The 18,739-nt window shown below is 38.3% G+C and overlaps 1 protein-coding gene across 5 annotated transcripts in view; it reads left to right on the plus strand.

Annotated features, from left to right (window-relative positions):
- WBP1L (WW domain binding protein 1 like) overlaps nucleotides 1-18,739 on the plus strand; it is a 126,315-nt gene that overhangs the window by 97,108 nt on the left and 10,468 nt on the right. For 4 of the 5 annotated variants that reach the window (XM_068111265.2, XM_068111264.2, XM_068111267.2 and 1 more), the window contains 2 exons: nucleotides 10,709-10,870; nucleotides 11,044-14,478. In XM_068111265.2, the coding sequence (XP_067967366.2) occupies nucleotides 10,709-10,870; nucleotides 11,044-11,732 (851 nt within the window). In that variant the 3' untranslated portion in view covers nucleotides 11,733-14,478. Of the gene's footprint in view, nucleotides 1-10,708; nucleotides 10,871-11,043; nucleotides 14,479-18,239; nucleotides 18,310-18,739 lie in introns of those variants that run through there. The other variant, XR_010983784.2, reaches the window with a different exon arrangement.

The following is an 18,739-nucleotide window of genomic DNA, read 5'->3' on the forward strand; positions in this document are numbered from 1 at the left end:
CTTATTATCCTCTTTCTGGAACTGAGTATTACAAATCAACAAATCAGCTCCATCAGCAAACTCCAAAATCCTTTCACCTTCTCCATTTCTCACACCATATCCGTATAACCCCCATGAACTCCCTCAAAACCGTCCATACTCCTTCCCACATGTCCATTTAGGTCTCCTCCTACCACAACAACTTCCTCATCTTTCACGTTTTGCATCAGCTTCTCTATCGCACACCAGAACTTGTCCTTCTCTTCATCGCTCCGACCAACCTGCGGAGCATATCCAAGCTGTAGGATGACCATAACTATACTGAAACGCAAAAGAAACTTACCACCTTTGAAACCTTGAAATATCAACAATAACACTGCGTGTAGTAAATGTGTGAACTTATTTGTGGACAATAGTGTCATCACTGTCAGACAAAACGGTCACGGATGGTCACTTGAACCTTCAATGGTCACTTCATAGCACAGCTGTTGAACAGCCGTTTTGACTGTCAGTGATTAGCCAAGGGGTACGGGATGATTTTAATGAGCTGCACATGATGTCTTGATATTGGCTTTTAAAAGGCCAGTGCAAAATGGGCATTTTGACCGAAAAATTTGACCATTTTGACCAACTTCAAAAAGACAGAAAACGCAAAAGAAACTTACCACCTTTGAAACCTTTAAATATCAACAATAACACTGCGTGTAGTAAATGTGTGAACTTATTTGTGGACAATAGTGTCCTCACTGTCAGACAAAACGGTCACGGATGGTCACTTGAACCTTCAATGGTCACTTCATAGCACAGCTGTTGAACAGCCGTTTTGACTGTCAGTGATTAGCCAAGGGGTACGGGATGATTTTAATGAGCTGCACATGATGTCTTGATATTGGCTTTAAAAAGGCCAGTGCAAAATGGGCATTTTGACCGAAAAATTTGACCATTTTGACCAACTTCAAATAGACCGAAAACGCAAAAGAAACTTACCACCTTTGAAACCTTTAAATACCCAGAACTGAGACCTGAGACCACCCAGAACTGAGAACCTTTCAGCATGACAACGCTCGTCCCCATGCTGCTCGCTGCTTTACCACTGCATATCTCCAAGGCGAGAACATCAACACCATGCAGTGGCCTGCGCTCTCCCCTGACCTGAATCCCATAGAGCACCTGTGGGATGAGCTTGGGAGATGCGTAGTTGGCAGGGCCAGGACACGTGCAGAGCTGCTTCAGACATTGAGGACTGAGTGGGACAGAATCCAGCAGCAATCCATCCAAAGACTGGTAGGCAGTATACGCCGACGATGCACTGCCTGTATCCAAAACAATGGTGGCCACACACGCTATTGAAAGGGGACTGACATTGCACCCTGTGCTGTTCTGTACTGCAGAACAAACTGATGAGATGGTGTATCTTGGTCAAAAACTTGACATGTCATCAATAAAATGCCAATGTTTCAATTAGCAATTGTTGGTTTGTTTTATTTTGAACTGTTACAATTTTATTACATTTCAAACAAGTGGTAAGTTTCTTTTGCGTTTTCGGTCTTTTTGAAGTTGGTCAAAATGGTCAAAATGATCAAATTTTTCGGTCAAAATGCCCATTTTGCACTGGCCTTTTTAAAGCCAATATCAAGACATCACGTGCAGCTCATTAAAATCATCCCGTACCCCTTGGCTAATCACTGACAGTCAAAACGGCTGTTCAACAGCTGTGCTATGAAGTGACCATTGAAGGTTCAAGTGACCATCCGTGACCGTTTTGTCTGACAGTGATGACACTATTGTCCACAAATAAGTTCACACATTTACTACACGCAGTGTTATTGTTGATATTTCAAGGTTTCAAAGGTGGTAAGTTTATTTTGCGTTTCAGTATATTAATATCTATAAAAGTCTAAAAATGAATCCTTTTTCTATGAAACATTCATTTATTGGTGATTATTATTAAATTATTTTGCCACACCAATGACTGAGTGTTGGTTTTCTCTATAATGTCACTGATTAAATTAAATGGAACATAATTTCTTGTCATTATTGGAATACAAGTCAATTTCCAAGTCATGGAAAAACAATTTGTGTCTAGTTTTGTGTTATCACCAAATAGTGATACTCTTATCAAAGTGCTGTACTTAAACCTTTTGTTTGTTAAGTTAAAATATATATATTTTATTTGATGTCACGTTTTATCTGGTCATTCCACCTCGTCATAATGTACACTATATCTTATTTTTACTGAATTATATTATGTATTTCTTTTGGGTATGTATTTGGTTTATAGTCCAAATATTATGGATATATTTTTTAACACAATGTATATGTATATTATGTTATTATTTTGTTTGTTTGAGTATTGTTTTTTTTCATCAGTTGTTATTATATTACTTTTAAATTATTGTCCCCCGTCGCACAGTGTAGCGAAAGGGGGACTATGGCTTTCCCCTCCGTCCGTGTGTCCGTCCGTGCGTGCGTGCGTGCGGGCGTGCATGTTTGCGGGCGTGCGTGCGTGCATAAGCGAAGGACCGCATTCAAATTTGGTGTGCGGGTGCAACCCACGTCAAAATCCAAGATGGCCGCCGCCATGTATGTCTGATGCCATGTATGTCTGAACCTTGTGAGATGAATATCTTGAAAAATAAGCGAAGTACCAACTTCTAATCTGGTGTGTGGGTGTATCTCGGCATAAGGAAGAACGCTATTGAAAATCGGGTCGCCACGTCAAAATCCTAGATGGCCGCCACCATATATATGTCTGAACCTTGTGAGCGAAATATCTTGAAAAATAAGCGAAGTACCAACTTCTAATCTGGTGTGTGGGTGTATCTAGGCACAAGCAAGAAGGCTGTTTAAAATTTGGTCGCCACGTCAAAATCCAAGATGGCCGCCGCCATGTATGTCTGAACCTTGTGAGATGAATATCTTGAAAAATAAGGGAAGTACCAACTTCTAATTTGGTGTGTGGGTGTATCTCGACATAAGGAATAACGCTATTGTAAATTGGGTCGCCACGTCAAAATCCAAGATGGCCGCCGCCATATATATGTCTGAACTTTGTGAGTGAAATATCTTGAAAAATAAGCAAAGTACCAACTTCTAATCTGGTGTTTGGGTGTATCTAGGCACAAGGAAGAAGGCTATTGAAAATTGGGTTGCCACGTCAAAATCCAAGATGGCCGCCGCCATGTATGTCTGAACCTTGTGAGCGGAATATCTTGAAAAATAAGTGAAGTACCAACTTCTAATCTGGTGTGTGGGTGTATCTAGGCATAAGGAAGAACGCCATTGAAAATTGGGTCGCCATGTCAAAATCCAAGATGGCCGCCTCCATGTATGTCTGAACCTTGTGAGCGAAATATCATATCATAGCATGTTTTCTGCGTCTTCCACTTTGTCAACTCACATCACTTCACCGACAGGGGACCTAGGCGTAACGCTTGTTCAGTGTACCTTTGTTTACCACTTTATTCTTAAGTTATTAATATTGTTGCAGTCATTCTTACGTTATTGTTAGTCTAGACTCTAGACTGAAGGTTCGGCTTGACTTGGGAAATGCAATGTTTTAGAGAATATCAGTTTATTAAATGTTCATACATCTATACGTATATGTCTCAATTGATTGGACAAATATATTAGTATAATGCATGGAGGGAGTGGGACGTCAAGCTCCATCTCCCGACGTTTATGAACCCCTTTCTCCCACCTCCAATAGGGAATACTGGGTACACATTACCTACTATATTTTATTGTATAGTACTTTTCAAGAGCTGTTCTTATGCAGTTGCATTTAAAATATATTTTGTCAATAAATTTCAATGTTATAAAAACAAAATCATTTCATGTTATCTTTCCAGTATAGTGCTATATTTTAATACATACAAAAATACTCATTTTTGACACAAATTTTATTTTTTGTTGGTAGAATATTATGTGAAAACAGCATCGATATCTCTGCAGCATCATTCTGAGCATTTTGAGCCCAACATCATTTAATTTGGTTGAGTTGTTTCAAAGTTATGACTGAAAATCTGATTTCAAGCATCGTTTTCATGGCGGCCATCTTGATGACGTCATAAAACGGTGTTCTTACACATATTTGAGATGGCCACCAAGTATTTTGTGGTTGGTTGGGGTCTAATAAAGATAACAGGCGTTACGCCTAGGTACCCCGTCGGGGAAGTGATGTGAGTTGACAAAGTGGAACACGCAGAAAACATGCTATGATATGATATTTCGCTCACAAGGTTCAGACATACATGGAGGCAGCCATCTTGGAATATGAACGTGGCGACACAATTTTCAATAGCGTTCTTCCTTATGCCTAGATAGACCCACACACCAGAAGGTACTTCGCTTATTTTTCCAAGATATTGCGCTCACAAGGTTCAGACATACGTAGTGTGTTCAAAAAGTATCCGACCTTTATTTTTCGTGCGCAAAAAAAAAGAAGCTAAGGAGGCGTTGATTGGTGCACGTATGTAGGCGATCCTAATGCACACGCGTGAATTTTTTCCCACCTGCAGAAGCTGTCATTCGACGGCAGACCGCCGATGAGTGAGGACATGACATGTCAGTGAGCGCCGTCGGATTTTCGTTTTTGACAAAATGACGGAAAAACTTGAACAACGCTACTGCATCAAATTTTGTGTTTTTTGGCCTCGGGGATGTTGGATGCTTCCATTGTGAGACTGCAACTTGGTTTCTGGGTCGTACCCATAAACCCAGGACTCATCGCCAGTGATCACTGTGTTGAGGAAGCTGGGATCGCTGTTCACAGTCTCCAGCATGTCCTGTGCGATCTCCAAACGGAGTTGCTTCTGCTCAATCGTTAGCAGCTTTGGTGCGAACTTCGCTGAGATTCTCCTGAAGCCCAAATCCTCCATAATGGAATGAACGGTGTTAAATCTTGCGGATCGTTTCCACTTGGGAATCGCCAAGCTTTACACAAAATTTGATGCAGTAGCGTTGTTCACGTTTTTCCGTCATTTTGTCAAAAACGAAAATCCGACGGCGCTCACTTAAATGTCCTCACTCATCGGCGGTCTGCCGTCGAATGACAGCTTCTGCAGGTGGGAAAAAATTCACGCGTGTGCATTAGGATCGCCTACATACGTGCACCAATCAACGCCTCCCTAGCTTCTTTGTTTTTACGCACGAAAAATAAAGGTCGGATACTTTTTGAACACAGTAGTATATATGGTGGTGGCCATCTTGGATTTTGACGTGGCAACCCAATTTACAATAGCGGTCTTCCTTATGGCGAGATACACCCACACACCAAATTAGAAGTTGGTACTTCGCTTATCTTTCAAGATATTCATCTCACAAGATTCAGACATACATGGCGGCGGCCATATTGGATTTTGACGTGGCGACCCAATTTTAAACAGCGTTCTTCAGTGTGCCTAGATACACCCACACACCAGATTAGAAGTTGGTAATTCGCTTATTTTTCGAGATATTTCGCTCACAATGTTCAGACATATATATGGTGGCGGCCATCTTGGATTTTGACGTGGCGACCCAATTTTCAATAGCGTTCTTCCTTATGGCGAGATGCACCCACACACCAAATTAGAAGTTGGTACTTCGCTGATTTTTCAAGATATTCATCTCACAAGGTTCGGACATACATGGCGGTGGCCATCTTGGATTTTGACATGGCGACCCAATTTTCAATAGTGTTCTTCCTTATGCCTAGATACACCCACACACCAGATTATAAGTTGGTACTTAGATTATTTTTCAAGATATATCGCTCACAAGGTTCGGAAATACATGGCGGCGGCCATCTTGGATTTTGACGTGGCGACCCAATAGATACACCCACACACCAGATTAGACGTTGGTACTTTCGCTCACATTATAAGTTGGTACTTTATAAGTTGGTACCATATATGTTCACAAGACATATATGGTGGCGGCCATCTTGGATTTTGACGTGGCGACCCAATTTTCAATAGCGTTCTTCCTTATGGCGAGATACACCCACACACCAAATTAGAAGTTGGTACTTCGCTTATTTTTCAAGATATTCATCTCACAAGGTTCGGACATACATGGCGGCGGTCATCTTGGATTTTGACGTGGCGACCCAATATACACACCCACACACCAGATTAGACGTTGGTACTTCGCTTACTGTTCGAGATATTTCGCTCACAAGTTTCAGACATATATATGGTGGCGGCCATCTTGGATTTTGCCGTGGCGACCCAATTTTCAATAGCGTTCATCCTTATGCCGAGATACACGCACACACCAAATTAGAAGTTGGTACTTCGCTTATTTTTCAAGATATTCATCTCACAAGGTTCAGACATACATGGCGGTGGCCATCTTGGATTTTGACGTGGCGACCCAATTTTCAATAGCGTTCTTCCTTATGCCTAGACACACCCACACACCAGATTAGAAGTTGGTACTTCGCTTATTTTTCAAGATGTGCAGGTTACAAGGTTCAGACATACATGGCATCAGACATACATGGCGGCGGCCATCTTGGATTTTGACGTGGCGACCCAGTTTTAAACAGCGTTCTTGCTTGTGCCTAGATACACCCACACACCAGATTAGAAGTTGGTACTTCGCTTATTTTTCAAGATATTTCGCTCACAAGGTTCAGACATATATATATGGTGGCGGCAATCTTGGATTTTGACGTGGCGACCCAATTTTCAATAGCGTTCATCCTTATGCCGAGATACACCCACACACCAAATTAGAAGTTGGTACTTCGCTTATTTTTCGAGATATTTCGCTCACAAGTTTCAGACATATATATGGTGGTGGCCATCTTGGATTTTGACGTGGGTTGCACCCACACCAAATTCGAATGCGGTCCTTCGCTTACACACGGACGGACGGACGGACACACGGACGGAGGGGAAAGCCATAGTCCCCCTTTCGCTTCGCTCCGCTGTGCGACGGGGGACAATTAGATAGGTGGTTTACTTTAACCATTAAATGCCCATGGGATTCCAGATGCTCCGACACTAATCATTTTATTTTATATTTGTACTAAGCATTTTGTACACTAATCATTTTATTTTATATTTGTACTAAGCATTTTCTACACTAAACATTTTATTTTATATTTGTACTAAGCATTTTGTACACTAATCATTTTATTTTATATTTGTATGAAGCATTTTGTACACTAATCATTTTATTTTATATTTGTACTAAGCATTTTGTACACTAATCATTTTATTTTATATTTGTACTAAGCATTTTGTACACTAACATTTTATTTTATATTTTTACTAAGCATTTTGTACACTAATCATTTTATATTTGTAAGAAGCATTTTGTACACAATCATTTTATTTTATATTTGTACGAAGCATTTTGTACACTAATCATTTTATTTTATATTTGTACTAAGCATTTTGTACACTAATCATTTTATTTTATATTTGTACTAAGCATTTTGTACACTAATCATTTTATTTTATATTTGTACTAAGCATTTTGTACACTAATCATTTTATTTTATATTTGTACGAAGCATTTTGTACACTAATCATTTTATTTTATATTTGTACTAAGCATTTTGTACATTAATCATTTTATTTTATATTTGTACTAAGCATTTTGTACACTAATCATTTTATTTTATATTTGTACTAAGCATTTTGTACACTAATCATTTTATTTTATATTTGTACTAAGCATTTTGTACACTAATAATTTTATTTTATATTTGTACTAAGCATTTTGTACACTAATCATTTTATTTTGTACACTAATCATTTTATTTTATATTTGTACTCAGCATTTTGTACACTAATCATTTTATTTTATATTTGTACTAAGCATTTTGTACACTAATCATTTTATTTTATATTTGTACGAAGCATGTTGTACACTAATCATTTTATTTTATATTTGTACTAAGCATTTTGTTCACTAATCATTTTATTTTATATTTGTACTAAGCATTTTGTACACTAATCATTTTATTTTATATTTGTACGAAGCATGTTGTACACTAATCATTTTATTTTATATTTGTACTAAGCATTTTGTTCACTAATCATTTTATTTTATATTTGTACTAAGCATTTTGTTCACTAATCATTTTATTTTATATTTGTACTAAGCATTTTGTACACTAATCATTTTATTTTATATTTGTACGAAGCATTTTGTACACTAATCATTTTATTTTATATTTGTACTAAGCATTTTGTACACTAATCATTTTATTTTATATTTGTACTAAGCATTTTGTACACTAATCATTTTATTTTATATTTGTACGAAGCATTTTGTACACTAATCATTTTATTTTATATTTGTACTCAGCATTTTGTACACTAATCATTTTATTTTATATTTGTACTAAGCATTTTGTACACAAATCATTTTATTTTATATTTGTACTAAGCATTTTGTACACTAATCATTTTATTTTATATTTGTACTAAGCATTTTGTTCACTAATCATTTTATTTTATATTTGTACTAAGCATTTTGTACACTAATCATTTTATTTTATATTTGTACTAAGCATTTTGTACACTAATCATTTTATTTTATATTTGTACTCAGCATTTTGTACACTAATCATTTTATTTTATATTTGTACTCAGCATTTTGTACACTAATCATTTTATTTTATATTTGTACTAAGCATTTTGTACACTAATCATTTTATTTTATATTTGTACGAAGCATGTTGTACACTAATCATTTTATTTTATATTTGTACTAAGCATTTTGTACACTAATCATTTTATTTTATATTTGTACTAAGCATTTTGTACACTAATCATTTTATTTTATATTTGTACTAAGCATTTTGTTCACTAATCATTTTATTTCATATTTGTACTAAGCATTTTGTTCACTAATCATTTTATTTTATATTTGTACTAAGCATTTTGTACACTAATCATTTTATTTTATATTTGTACTAAGCATTTTGTTCACTAATCATTTTATTTTATATTTGTACTAAGCATTTTGTTCACTAATCATTTTATTTTATATTTGTACTAAGCATTTTGTACACTAATCATTTTATTTTATATTTGTACGAAGCATGTTGTACACTAATCATTTTATTTTATATTTGTACGAAGCATTTTGTACACTAATCATTTTATTTTATATTTGTACTCAGCATTTTGTACACTAATCATTTTATTTTATATTTGTACTAAGCATTTTGTTCACTAATCATTTTATTTTATATTTGTACTAAGCATTTTGTTCACTAATCATTTTATTTTATATTTGTACTAAGCATTTTGTACACTAATCATTTTATTTTATATTTGTACTAAGCATTTTGTTCACTAATCATTTTATTTTATATTTGTACTAAGCATTTTGTACACTAATCATTTTATTTTATATTTGTACTAAGCATTTTGTACACTAATCATTTTATTTTATATTTGTACTAAGCATTTTGTACACTAATCATTTTATTTTATATTTGTACTCAGCATTTTGTACACTAATCATTTTATTTTATATTTGTACTAAGCATTTTGTACACTAATCATTTTATTTTATATTTGTACTCAGCATTTTGTACACTAATCATTTTATTTTATATTTGTACTAAGCATTTTGTACACTAATCATTTTATTTTATATTTGTACTAAGCATTTTGTTCACTAATCATTTTATTTTATATTTGTACTAAGCATTTTGTACACTAATCATTTTATTTTATATTTGTACTAAGCATTTTGTTCACTAATCATTTTATTTTATATTTGTACTAAGCATTTTGTTCACTAATCATTTTATTTTATATTTGTACTAAGCATTTTGTACACTAATCATTTTATTTTATATTTGTACGAAGCATGTTGTACACTAATCATTTTATTTTATATTTGTACGAAGCATTTTGTACACTAATCATTTTATTTTATATTTGTACTAAGCATTTTGTACACTAATCATTTTATTTTATATTTGTACTAAGCATTTTGTTCACTAATCATTTTATTTTATATTTGTACTAAGCATTTTGTTCACTAATCATTTTATTTTATATTTGTACTAAGCATTTTGTACACTAATCATTTTATTTTATATTTGTACTAAGCATTTTGTTCACTAATCATTTTATTTTATATTTGTACGAAGCATTTTGTACACTAATCATTTTATTTTATATTTGTACTAAGCATTTTGTACACTAATCATTTTATTTTATATTTGTACTCAGAATTTTGTACACTAATCATTTTATTTTATATTTGTACTCAGCATTTTGTACACTAATCATTTTATTTTATATTTGTACTAAGCATTTTGTACACTAATCATTTTATTTTATATTTGTACTAAGCATTTTGTACACTAATCATTTTATTTTATATTTGTACTAAGCATTTTGTACACTAATCATTTTATTTTATATTTGTACTAAGCATTTTGTACACTAATCATTTTATTTTATATTTGTACTAAGCATTTTAGAATCCTCATTCGTATTTCTTTCAGTCACTTCTCCAATTGATCAGGTATTCAATCGATGGATGCATTCATTCCTGATTTATGAACCTGTGAAAATAGCATTCTGGTGTCAAAAAGACCATTGAATTGAGGAACTGTTTTTGTTGAATCTGAGAACTAAGAATTTCGTAGTGTAGGTTTCTTCTTCACTGATTAGTGACTCACAATGAATTATTTACTTGGAGTTGATGTACTTATGAATGTTTAATTTAAATATAATTGCAAGAGGTGTTCCATTTTCTCCAGGGTTTTGGCTGCTCTGGATGCTTATTATCCTCCTGAGCTGCTGTTGTGCATATCAGCACCGACGCTCTAAGCAGCGCAGTCACCAGCAGGAGCGTCAGCGAGAAATCAACCTACTTGCTTATCAAGGGGCCTGCAACTATCCAACACCGCCATTGGACATCCGTATGTACAAGTTATCTCTGTCTACTCTGAACAGATCCTTTGATGCAATGACTTTTTCATTGCACTTTGATTCAATCGTTTTGTAAACTCACACTACAAGTCCTGTTTGAACTGTTTTATTTATTTATTTATTTTTGTCTGATTCTTGCAATTTCATCCTGTTGTCTGTCCAGGTCTGATGGCTGCATGTAAGCTCCCGCCATATGAGGAGGCCGTGACCAGAACAAGTCAAACGCCTCCACCGCCCTACAGTGCCCTGCATGTACAGACGATGCACTCTACTACTGTCCCACCATATGATGATCCTCCAAACCTTGGGGGTGAACCTATAGAAGAGCGAACTCTGGGAGCTGCAGGATGCAGTGCGGGGCCTTCAGAACTGGTGCAAAATCTCAGGGATGTGGACCGTGCGACAAGGAGAGCGAGATTTTCGATACCGGTGGAGATTACCGTGCCAACAAACTGGCGCAGAGAAATTGATGATGAAAGCAGTGATAGTGCTGATGAAATGTCTGCAAACGGAAGTGGTGGAAACAGAATTGTAATCGATGTGATAACAGAGCAGTGGACGCCTGTTGGTGGCAGTGGTGGTGTTTACCTTGATTATGATGGTAGTGGTGGTCATGGTGATGATGATGATGATGATGATGATGATGATGATGATGATGCTGCTGAGCATAAGAAGGCTGACGAAAGGTACAGGCACAGGCGGTTGACTGGTGACTCAGGCATCGATGTGTGTGTCAGTGAGCCCGAAGAGGCTGGGGCATCCATGAGTGAGGCACAGAGCATGTCGCGTTCCAGATCAACTGAAGCAGTGGAACATACGGCATCCGACAAAGATAGCCAAAATAACATGTGAAGCTTAGGTGTGCATGTCTGTCTGTGTGTGCGGCTGATGCTTGAGAGTGTGTCTGCCAGAATGTGTGTTTCTGGTTCTGATTGTGTCCTATGTCTTGTACGTAAGTCTATGTCTGGTGTTTATCCTTTCCTGTTCGCCTGGCACAAATGCCAGAAACGTTAAACTGTGCACGGATCGTCTTATGGTGACCAGCAATATCCCCAGCCTCGCAGCACCACTTATTACCTGCCATGTCCCAGCCATATAAGATCAGTTCCTGGTGCTAAAAGAGCATATACTTTATGCCAAGTGTCGATGCACGTGGTTCGAGTGTATATGCAGTTCTCTGCATGCAGGTTTGCACATGATCCTTTTGCAATGACCATGGTGTCTGTCTGTCCATCTGTCCCTGTCTCACAGGTTTTAAAAGTAGGGCTACATGTGCAGAGCTTATCATTTTAATTTTCTTTTTAACCCAACTTGATTTCCCCCTCCCTCCCTTTCGATAAGAAACTTCCTTTAACAGATGCCGATTTCATGAGCATCACCATGTGCTTATGAGACTTTCCGTATGCACAACCGTCTTAACTCCAATGCAGATGCATAAAATCTTCGATCTTCCCATGCTATTTCTACTCTTGTGCTACGATTGGAATACCGCTCCAGCCATATTCTGATGATTTTCTCCTCTCACTGTGGCTTATGCCTTTAATTTGGCTCAGATTTTTGTAGAGTATGTTAGTACCGGTTTAATGCCCCCCCCCCCCCTCCCATCCCATGGCATCCATGTGTGGTGTGTATGACTGGTTATGCACGAGTTAGGGTTGCAGGTATACACCTGCTGTGAATAAGTAATTTGAAAATACACTTCAGGGAATCCATAACCACATTTTAATCTGAGCTTTCCTTGCCCAAGAGACTTCCTGCTCACCATGTCCTGTATTGTATCAATATACTCCCTGTTGTTTTGTTGGGCATTTTTCGCTGTGATGGATGTGGCCGCAGGTGTGTGGAAGAGGTGGGTTTATTGCTTGGTTTACTTTTCGTAAAGAGCCAACGCTGACTTAGAGACGACGTACGTGGTGCATTCAGAGTTCAAGAAACACCGAAGTTTTAAAAATCAAATAAATATATAATGTAATTAGAAAAAAATCTATATTTCCTTACTTGTCATTAACTTGTATATTGATAAATAAAAAACCGTTGGTGTTTCTTGGACTTACTGCAAGTATCTCATTCTGAGAACGTTTTGAACACCCCTCGTGATCTGGCAACTCGGCCTAAACAAGCAGGGGTCATCTATTTATTACATACACACCAGGCGGTGGTTGGGTTGGTAAATTGAGGAATTAAAAAAAATTTATGGGAAACAGAACAGAGAGCAAGTGAGTGTGGAGAGAACGAAAACGTTTTGGAGGACATGGTGAAGAGGTTGATAATTTTTTCTGTATATGTGAACGTTCACGATAAATATACGGGCCCCACCGATGTTGCGCATCTGTTTTTCTAGGCGTAGCATTAGGGTCTGGCCTGGCATTGTTTGGGTTTTTTTTTTTTTTTTTGGACAACTCATTCAAACTCTCGTTTTTCCTCTCTCGTCTAATGAACAATTCATTTTTTTTCTTTTTAAATTCTATTGCAGCATTTGGATCGGAAACGCGGAATTGCTTGAAGCTGAAGTTGGTGGTGTTGTTGTTTTGAGATCCCCCCTCTTACGTTTGACCAATCCCACCATGCCCATCGACCTTTCCGATTTTATTATTTTATCGACGCTATCTCTCGTTACAAAAGGGCCCTCTGCCGTGCCGAGTGATTGCAGTCAGGTGTTTGTTTCTCGTTTTATATCGTTTCGATTGTCACTTTTATCTTTTATCACCAGAATTATTATTTCTTTCCTCATTTATCTGCAATAAGCCATATTTTGACAGATCACTTGTTTTCACGACTGTCTTAATCATCATACATCTTTAAAATTGCATTTCTCTCTCTCTCTCTCTCTCTCTCTCTCTCTCGCTCTCGCTCTCTCGCTCTCTCGCTCTCTCTCTCTCGCTCTCTCTCGCTCTCTCTCGCTCTCTCTCGCTCTCTCTCGCTCTCTCTCTCTCGCTCTCTCTCTCTCTCTCTCTCTCTCTCTCTCTCGCTCTCTCTCTCTCTCACTCTCTCTCTCTCTCTCTCTCTCTCTCGCTCTCTCGCTCTCTCGCTCTCTCTCGCTCCCCCTCTATACATTACTTTTATTTGCTGCTTTTGCAGAAAATTTACACTGCTTTTATTATTGAGCTTTTACGCCAGACGAGTTTCTGATGTCTGGGTGCACATCCTATGACTCCTTACCAGACATGTTCTGGGCACCATGACGACATAAGTAAAAGCTGTGACCGCCATGTTCACATTGACTCTTTCCTTTGGAGGTTCAGAGCATGGTCTGGATGCGCCAGGCCCCAGAAAGCACAATTTGTCATGGATTCCACGCGTTGGCCCGTGGGCTCACACTACGTGCCTAAGGCTCACGCATAGCAGGATTTCTTCACCCTTACTGGTCTGTCGGCCCATGTACTAACAGAGTAAGGCAAGTGAAAACCTTTATTTTAACCTCTATGCCTGTGAATGCCTTCGCCTATACTGTTGAATACTCGGGCTGTCAATCGGATGCCTCCTTGTTCCTACCGTGTAAATGTGCATTTGTTTTAGCAAACGAAGCTTTTTTTTCTCTCTCCTGTTTATTGTTTTGTGCCATCTTGGAAATCTTAAAATGAGAAATGACGATTTGAAACGTTTCCTGTTTTTTATTTATTTTAATTTGAACTTGTGATGTGGCCAGATGTTGATAAAATTGAGGGTGGTCGTGGGTAAAGTGAGTACGTTGCATATCGAGAGTTTGTAGCAAGTTGGCCGACAATCTCTCGGTCAGTTTTGTTATACAGCACTTTTTATTTAGTAGGAAAATGTCAGAGAATTTTGCAAAGGAGAATAAACATAAAGTGAAAGCAATGAGAGAGAGAGAGAGAGAGAGAGAGAGAGAGAGAGAGAGAGAGAGAGAGAGAGAGAGAGAGAGTGAGAGAATGAATGAGAGAATGAGAATGAATGAGAGAATGAGAATGAATGAGAGAATGAGAATGAATGAATGAATATGAGAGAATGAGAGAGAGAGAATGAGAATGAATGAATATGAGAGAATGAGAGAGAGAATGAGAATGAATGAATGAATATGAGAGAATGAGAGAGAGAGAATGAGAATGAATGAATGAATATGAGAGAATGAGAGAGAGAGAATGAGAATGAATGAATATGAGAGAATGAGAGAGAATGAGAATGAATGAATATGAGAGAATGAGAGAGTGAGAATGAATGAATATGAGAGAGAGAGACAGAGACAGACATATCCTCTTGTTAACCAAATGTCTTCGTCCTCGTGCAAGGAACTACCAGGAGTTTTCAAATCTCTTCATGGGTGCTTAGTAGGAGCCGGTGAAGTATTTTGAAAATCGGAGTGACGTGATCAAATTTACAAGGCTGCACTATGAGCCTGTCCATTCATTCCACACAGCGCAGAGTATTTGTAAACAGTTTTTGATCCTGAGATGAAATGTTAACATTGACTTTGTTTGTATTGCACTTTTGGATTTAGTATTGCACTTTTCGACTATTTCCAAAAATTGCTTTAAACCTACGTTTCGCACAAGAAAGATGCATTGAAGCACAATATATTAATATAAAACGTTAATAATAATAATCTTTATTGTCCCATATTCAGGGAAATTATTCTTTGGTGACACCTAACTGTAAGTTAACCATCATAAAAACAAAGCACAAAGGGAATAAGAACACGAAATAAAAAGATATAAAATATGGAAGATAGACTAAACAGCAAAATTGCTAGGAATTTGAATTTGAATTTAGCATTTTGAATTGCACATGGTAAAAATTACTTTTTGAAAATGTTCTTCTTCATCATTCCCACACGAAAGTGTCTCCCTGATGGCAGTTTTTCAAAAACTCCATTCACGCAGTGTCCAAAGAGACCAAATCCCAGGATACCAAATCAGGATTGAAGAGTGAAATAAAACATTATGGTCATATGTGTCAAATGCAGCTGAAAGGTCCAATCCATGAAAGATATTATAATTGCAGTTGATCCTTGGTCTACTTTGTGAAAAATATAATTTGTGACCTTCAGGAGTGCAGCGTGCTCTTCCAGCCATTTTGAAACAACATTGGAAGTTGCCTGGTGTTGGCTTAGCGAGCCTGGTGTTGGCATGGCGGTTAGGGCACAGGCTTGGGCTCCTAGGATCCTGGGTTCGAATCCCGGTCATCGCTGAATTAACGCCAGGGGGGTTGGACTCGGCCTGTCATCCTTCCGAGGTCGGCAAATTGAGTACCTGCTCACTGGTAATTCCCTGTGTGTCGCAAGAGGCGACTAAGAGGGTTGGTGGCAGGAAGAGCATCCGGCCATAAAACATTGCTTCAAAAAGGGGACCAACAAAAACAACAACCACGGTGCCCGAAAAAGGCCAACCCCTGCTTTGCGGGGAAAAATGGCCTCTAAAGGTGTTTGTTTTTTTTTTTTACCTGACTCTTCCTAGAGCTGGCCATCTGACCAAACTGACCAAACTGAGCAATTGGGCAAGAAGGACCAAAATGAGTGCCAGCCTACGGGGAAGAATGAGCCATTGGAGTATCCTGGGTCAGAGTGGTGACCTGTCCAGGATTGTGCTCGCTAGCCAAGGAAAAACTGCCTCGACAACCCTATTCGCCTGAAGACATGAAAGAAGAGGTTCTTCTTCTTCTTCTTCTGTTATGAGACAGCCAAGTGGTTCTCAAACAGATAATATTTATGGTATGACCATGCATTTTGTCCCTGTGGGCTAAGATGTATGTGTTTTTCAGTTTTTGTATGACCATGATCAGCCTTGGCCTTAATACCAAAGTGGGTGTGTGTATTAGTTTGACAAGCTTTGTTTGACCATGTACTTTGGTCTGACAATCGAGGTACATTCTTGCTTCACTGTGTTAAATGTTTGTTTTTTCAACCTTTATTTCCTAAGTAAAGCGGCGCAAGGCTAACCCCCGCTCTAGCGGGGAAAAATGGCCTTAAAACGATCATTCATATTGGAAGTGTTGAAGAGACAAGAAAAGAAGACCATTAGAAGAAGCAATGAAGAGAGGGACAAGTTCTGGTGTGCGATAGAGAAGCTGATGGAAAACGTGAAAGATGAGGAAGTTGTGGTAGGAGGAGACTTAAATGGACATGTGGGAAGGAGTATGGACGGTTTTGCGGGAGTTCATGGGGGTTACGGATATGATGTGAGGAATGGATAAGGTGAAAGGATTTTGGAGTTTGCTGGTGGAGGTGGTTTGTTGATTTGTAATACTCTCGGACGGGCGTCCCATCTGCCGGCATTAGTTGGTGGATGTTAAATATCCCATGGTGTCCTTCGAAAGTAGGCGACCTGTCACCGGCATCCTGAACTAATTTAAAATGATTTGCCTAACCGGCAGAGGGCACCTTCAGCGGCACAGCAGCGGCCTCAACCAAATATGCTACACTGCAGCCTTGTGCTGCATACGGACGAAGACTTCAAGGCATGTGATTTGGTGTAATGGAGCAAGTGTTTCTAAAGTTAGGTGGTCAACAGGTCACTGAGATGTATTGTCATCTCCTTTCTCATTTGTGACTTGTTCAGAGAATGCAAACGGGTAGTAAACCATGGAAGGCACTCAGTTTTAGGGATCTGTTACTCTGCCTTCGTGGCGTGGGACAGTGTAAATATTTTTACACGTACTGTATTGCTAAATGGAAAGCTTTTTAAAGTGCCAAAAGGCAATTTGTGTTCTGCAGTGTTCAAGTATATAATTGAGTTAAAATAAAATTGAGGTTTTAAAGGTTGTAGGGGGAAAAAACGTAAAAAAAAGAAAAAAAATTTTACCGCCGTTGATGCCGTGTCTTTTCCACCACCTTATTTAACACGTTGCATTAGTTGTTCTTGCCTGTTGTTTGTGTCCTTTATGCCACCGTTTAGAGGCCATTTTTCCCCGCAAAGCGGGGGTTGGCCTTTTCGGGGACCGTGGTAGTTGTTGTTTTTTGGTCCCCTTTTTGAAGCAATGTTTTACGGCCGGATGCCCTTCCTGACACCAACCCTTTTTGCCGCCTTCAACGACAAACAGGGAATTACCAGTGAACTGGTACTCAATTAGCCGACCTCGGAAGGATGACAGGCTGAGTCAACCCCCCTGGCATTAATTCGGCGATCGACCGAGATTCGAACCCAGGATCCTAGGATCCTAAAGCCGGCACCCTAGCCGCTAGCCCAACACCAGGGATACCATGTCCAACATGTCCTTTATGACGTTCCTAAAAACAGTTTGCTGCTTGGAACGATTTAAAATATTTGTTTCACTGCCAGGCAAATAGACAGTAAAAGTATTGACCCGCTCCTCTCTGATTGTTCTATGGATCCTTTATTAAACTAGAACAGCGCTCAGAAGAGTGCATTCCTCCACCTGGCTGAACACTGTTTTGTATCCCACTGATAGGCTGGATCTGGGTCCGGACCTGAGAATCTAATCGGTTTGTTCTCGTCACCGAACCAACTCATCCACCAAGGTTTGTCATAAGTCATAACTCATCCACAACTTTTTGGAATATCGTGCTGTACTGTACATATTTTTTTCCTTAGCCTCTCTCAATGGTGAAGAATCACTTTAAAATTCCCCTATCCAGATTCGGATCTGGATCTTCACCAAACTCTAATCATTTCTTCCTTGTCACACACCCAACCTGTCCACCACATTTCATCTGAATCAGACCATAACTTTTTAACTCAACTGGACTATGTCCAGCTGAGTTTTTGTCGACACCCAGTGTCTGTCGTCCGTCGTCCGTCTGTCTGTCGTCTGTCTGTAAACAATTCGACGTCTACGCTCTAAAAGTCACAAATATTGATTAAATTTGATGAAACTTGTTATGCAGCATCTTTAAGACATAAACTAGTTTGGGATTGCATTTGGGCGTTACACGCCCAAAAATGGATGCG

Source organism: Myxine glutinosa, chromosome 3, assembly GCF_964187855.1.
Source record: "Myxine glutinosa chromosome 3, kmMyxGlut1.1, whole genome shotgun sequence".
Lineage (NCBI taxonomy): Eukaryota > Metazoa > Chordata > Myxini > Myxiniformes > Myxinidae > Myxine > Myxine glutinosa.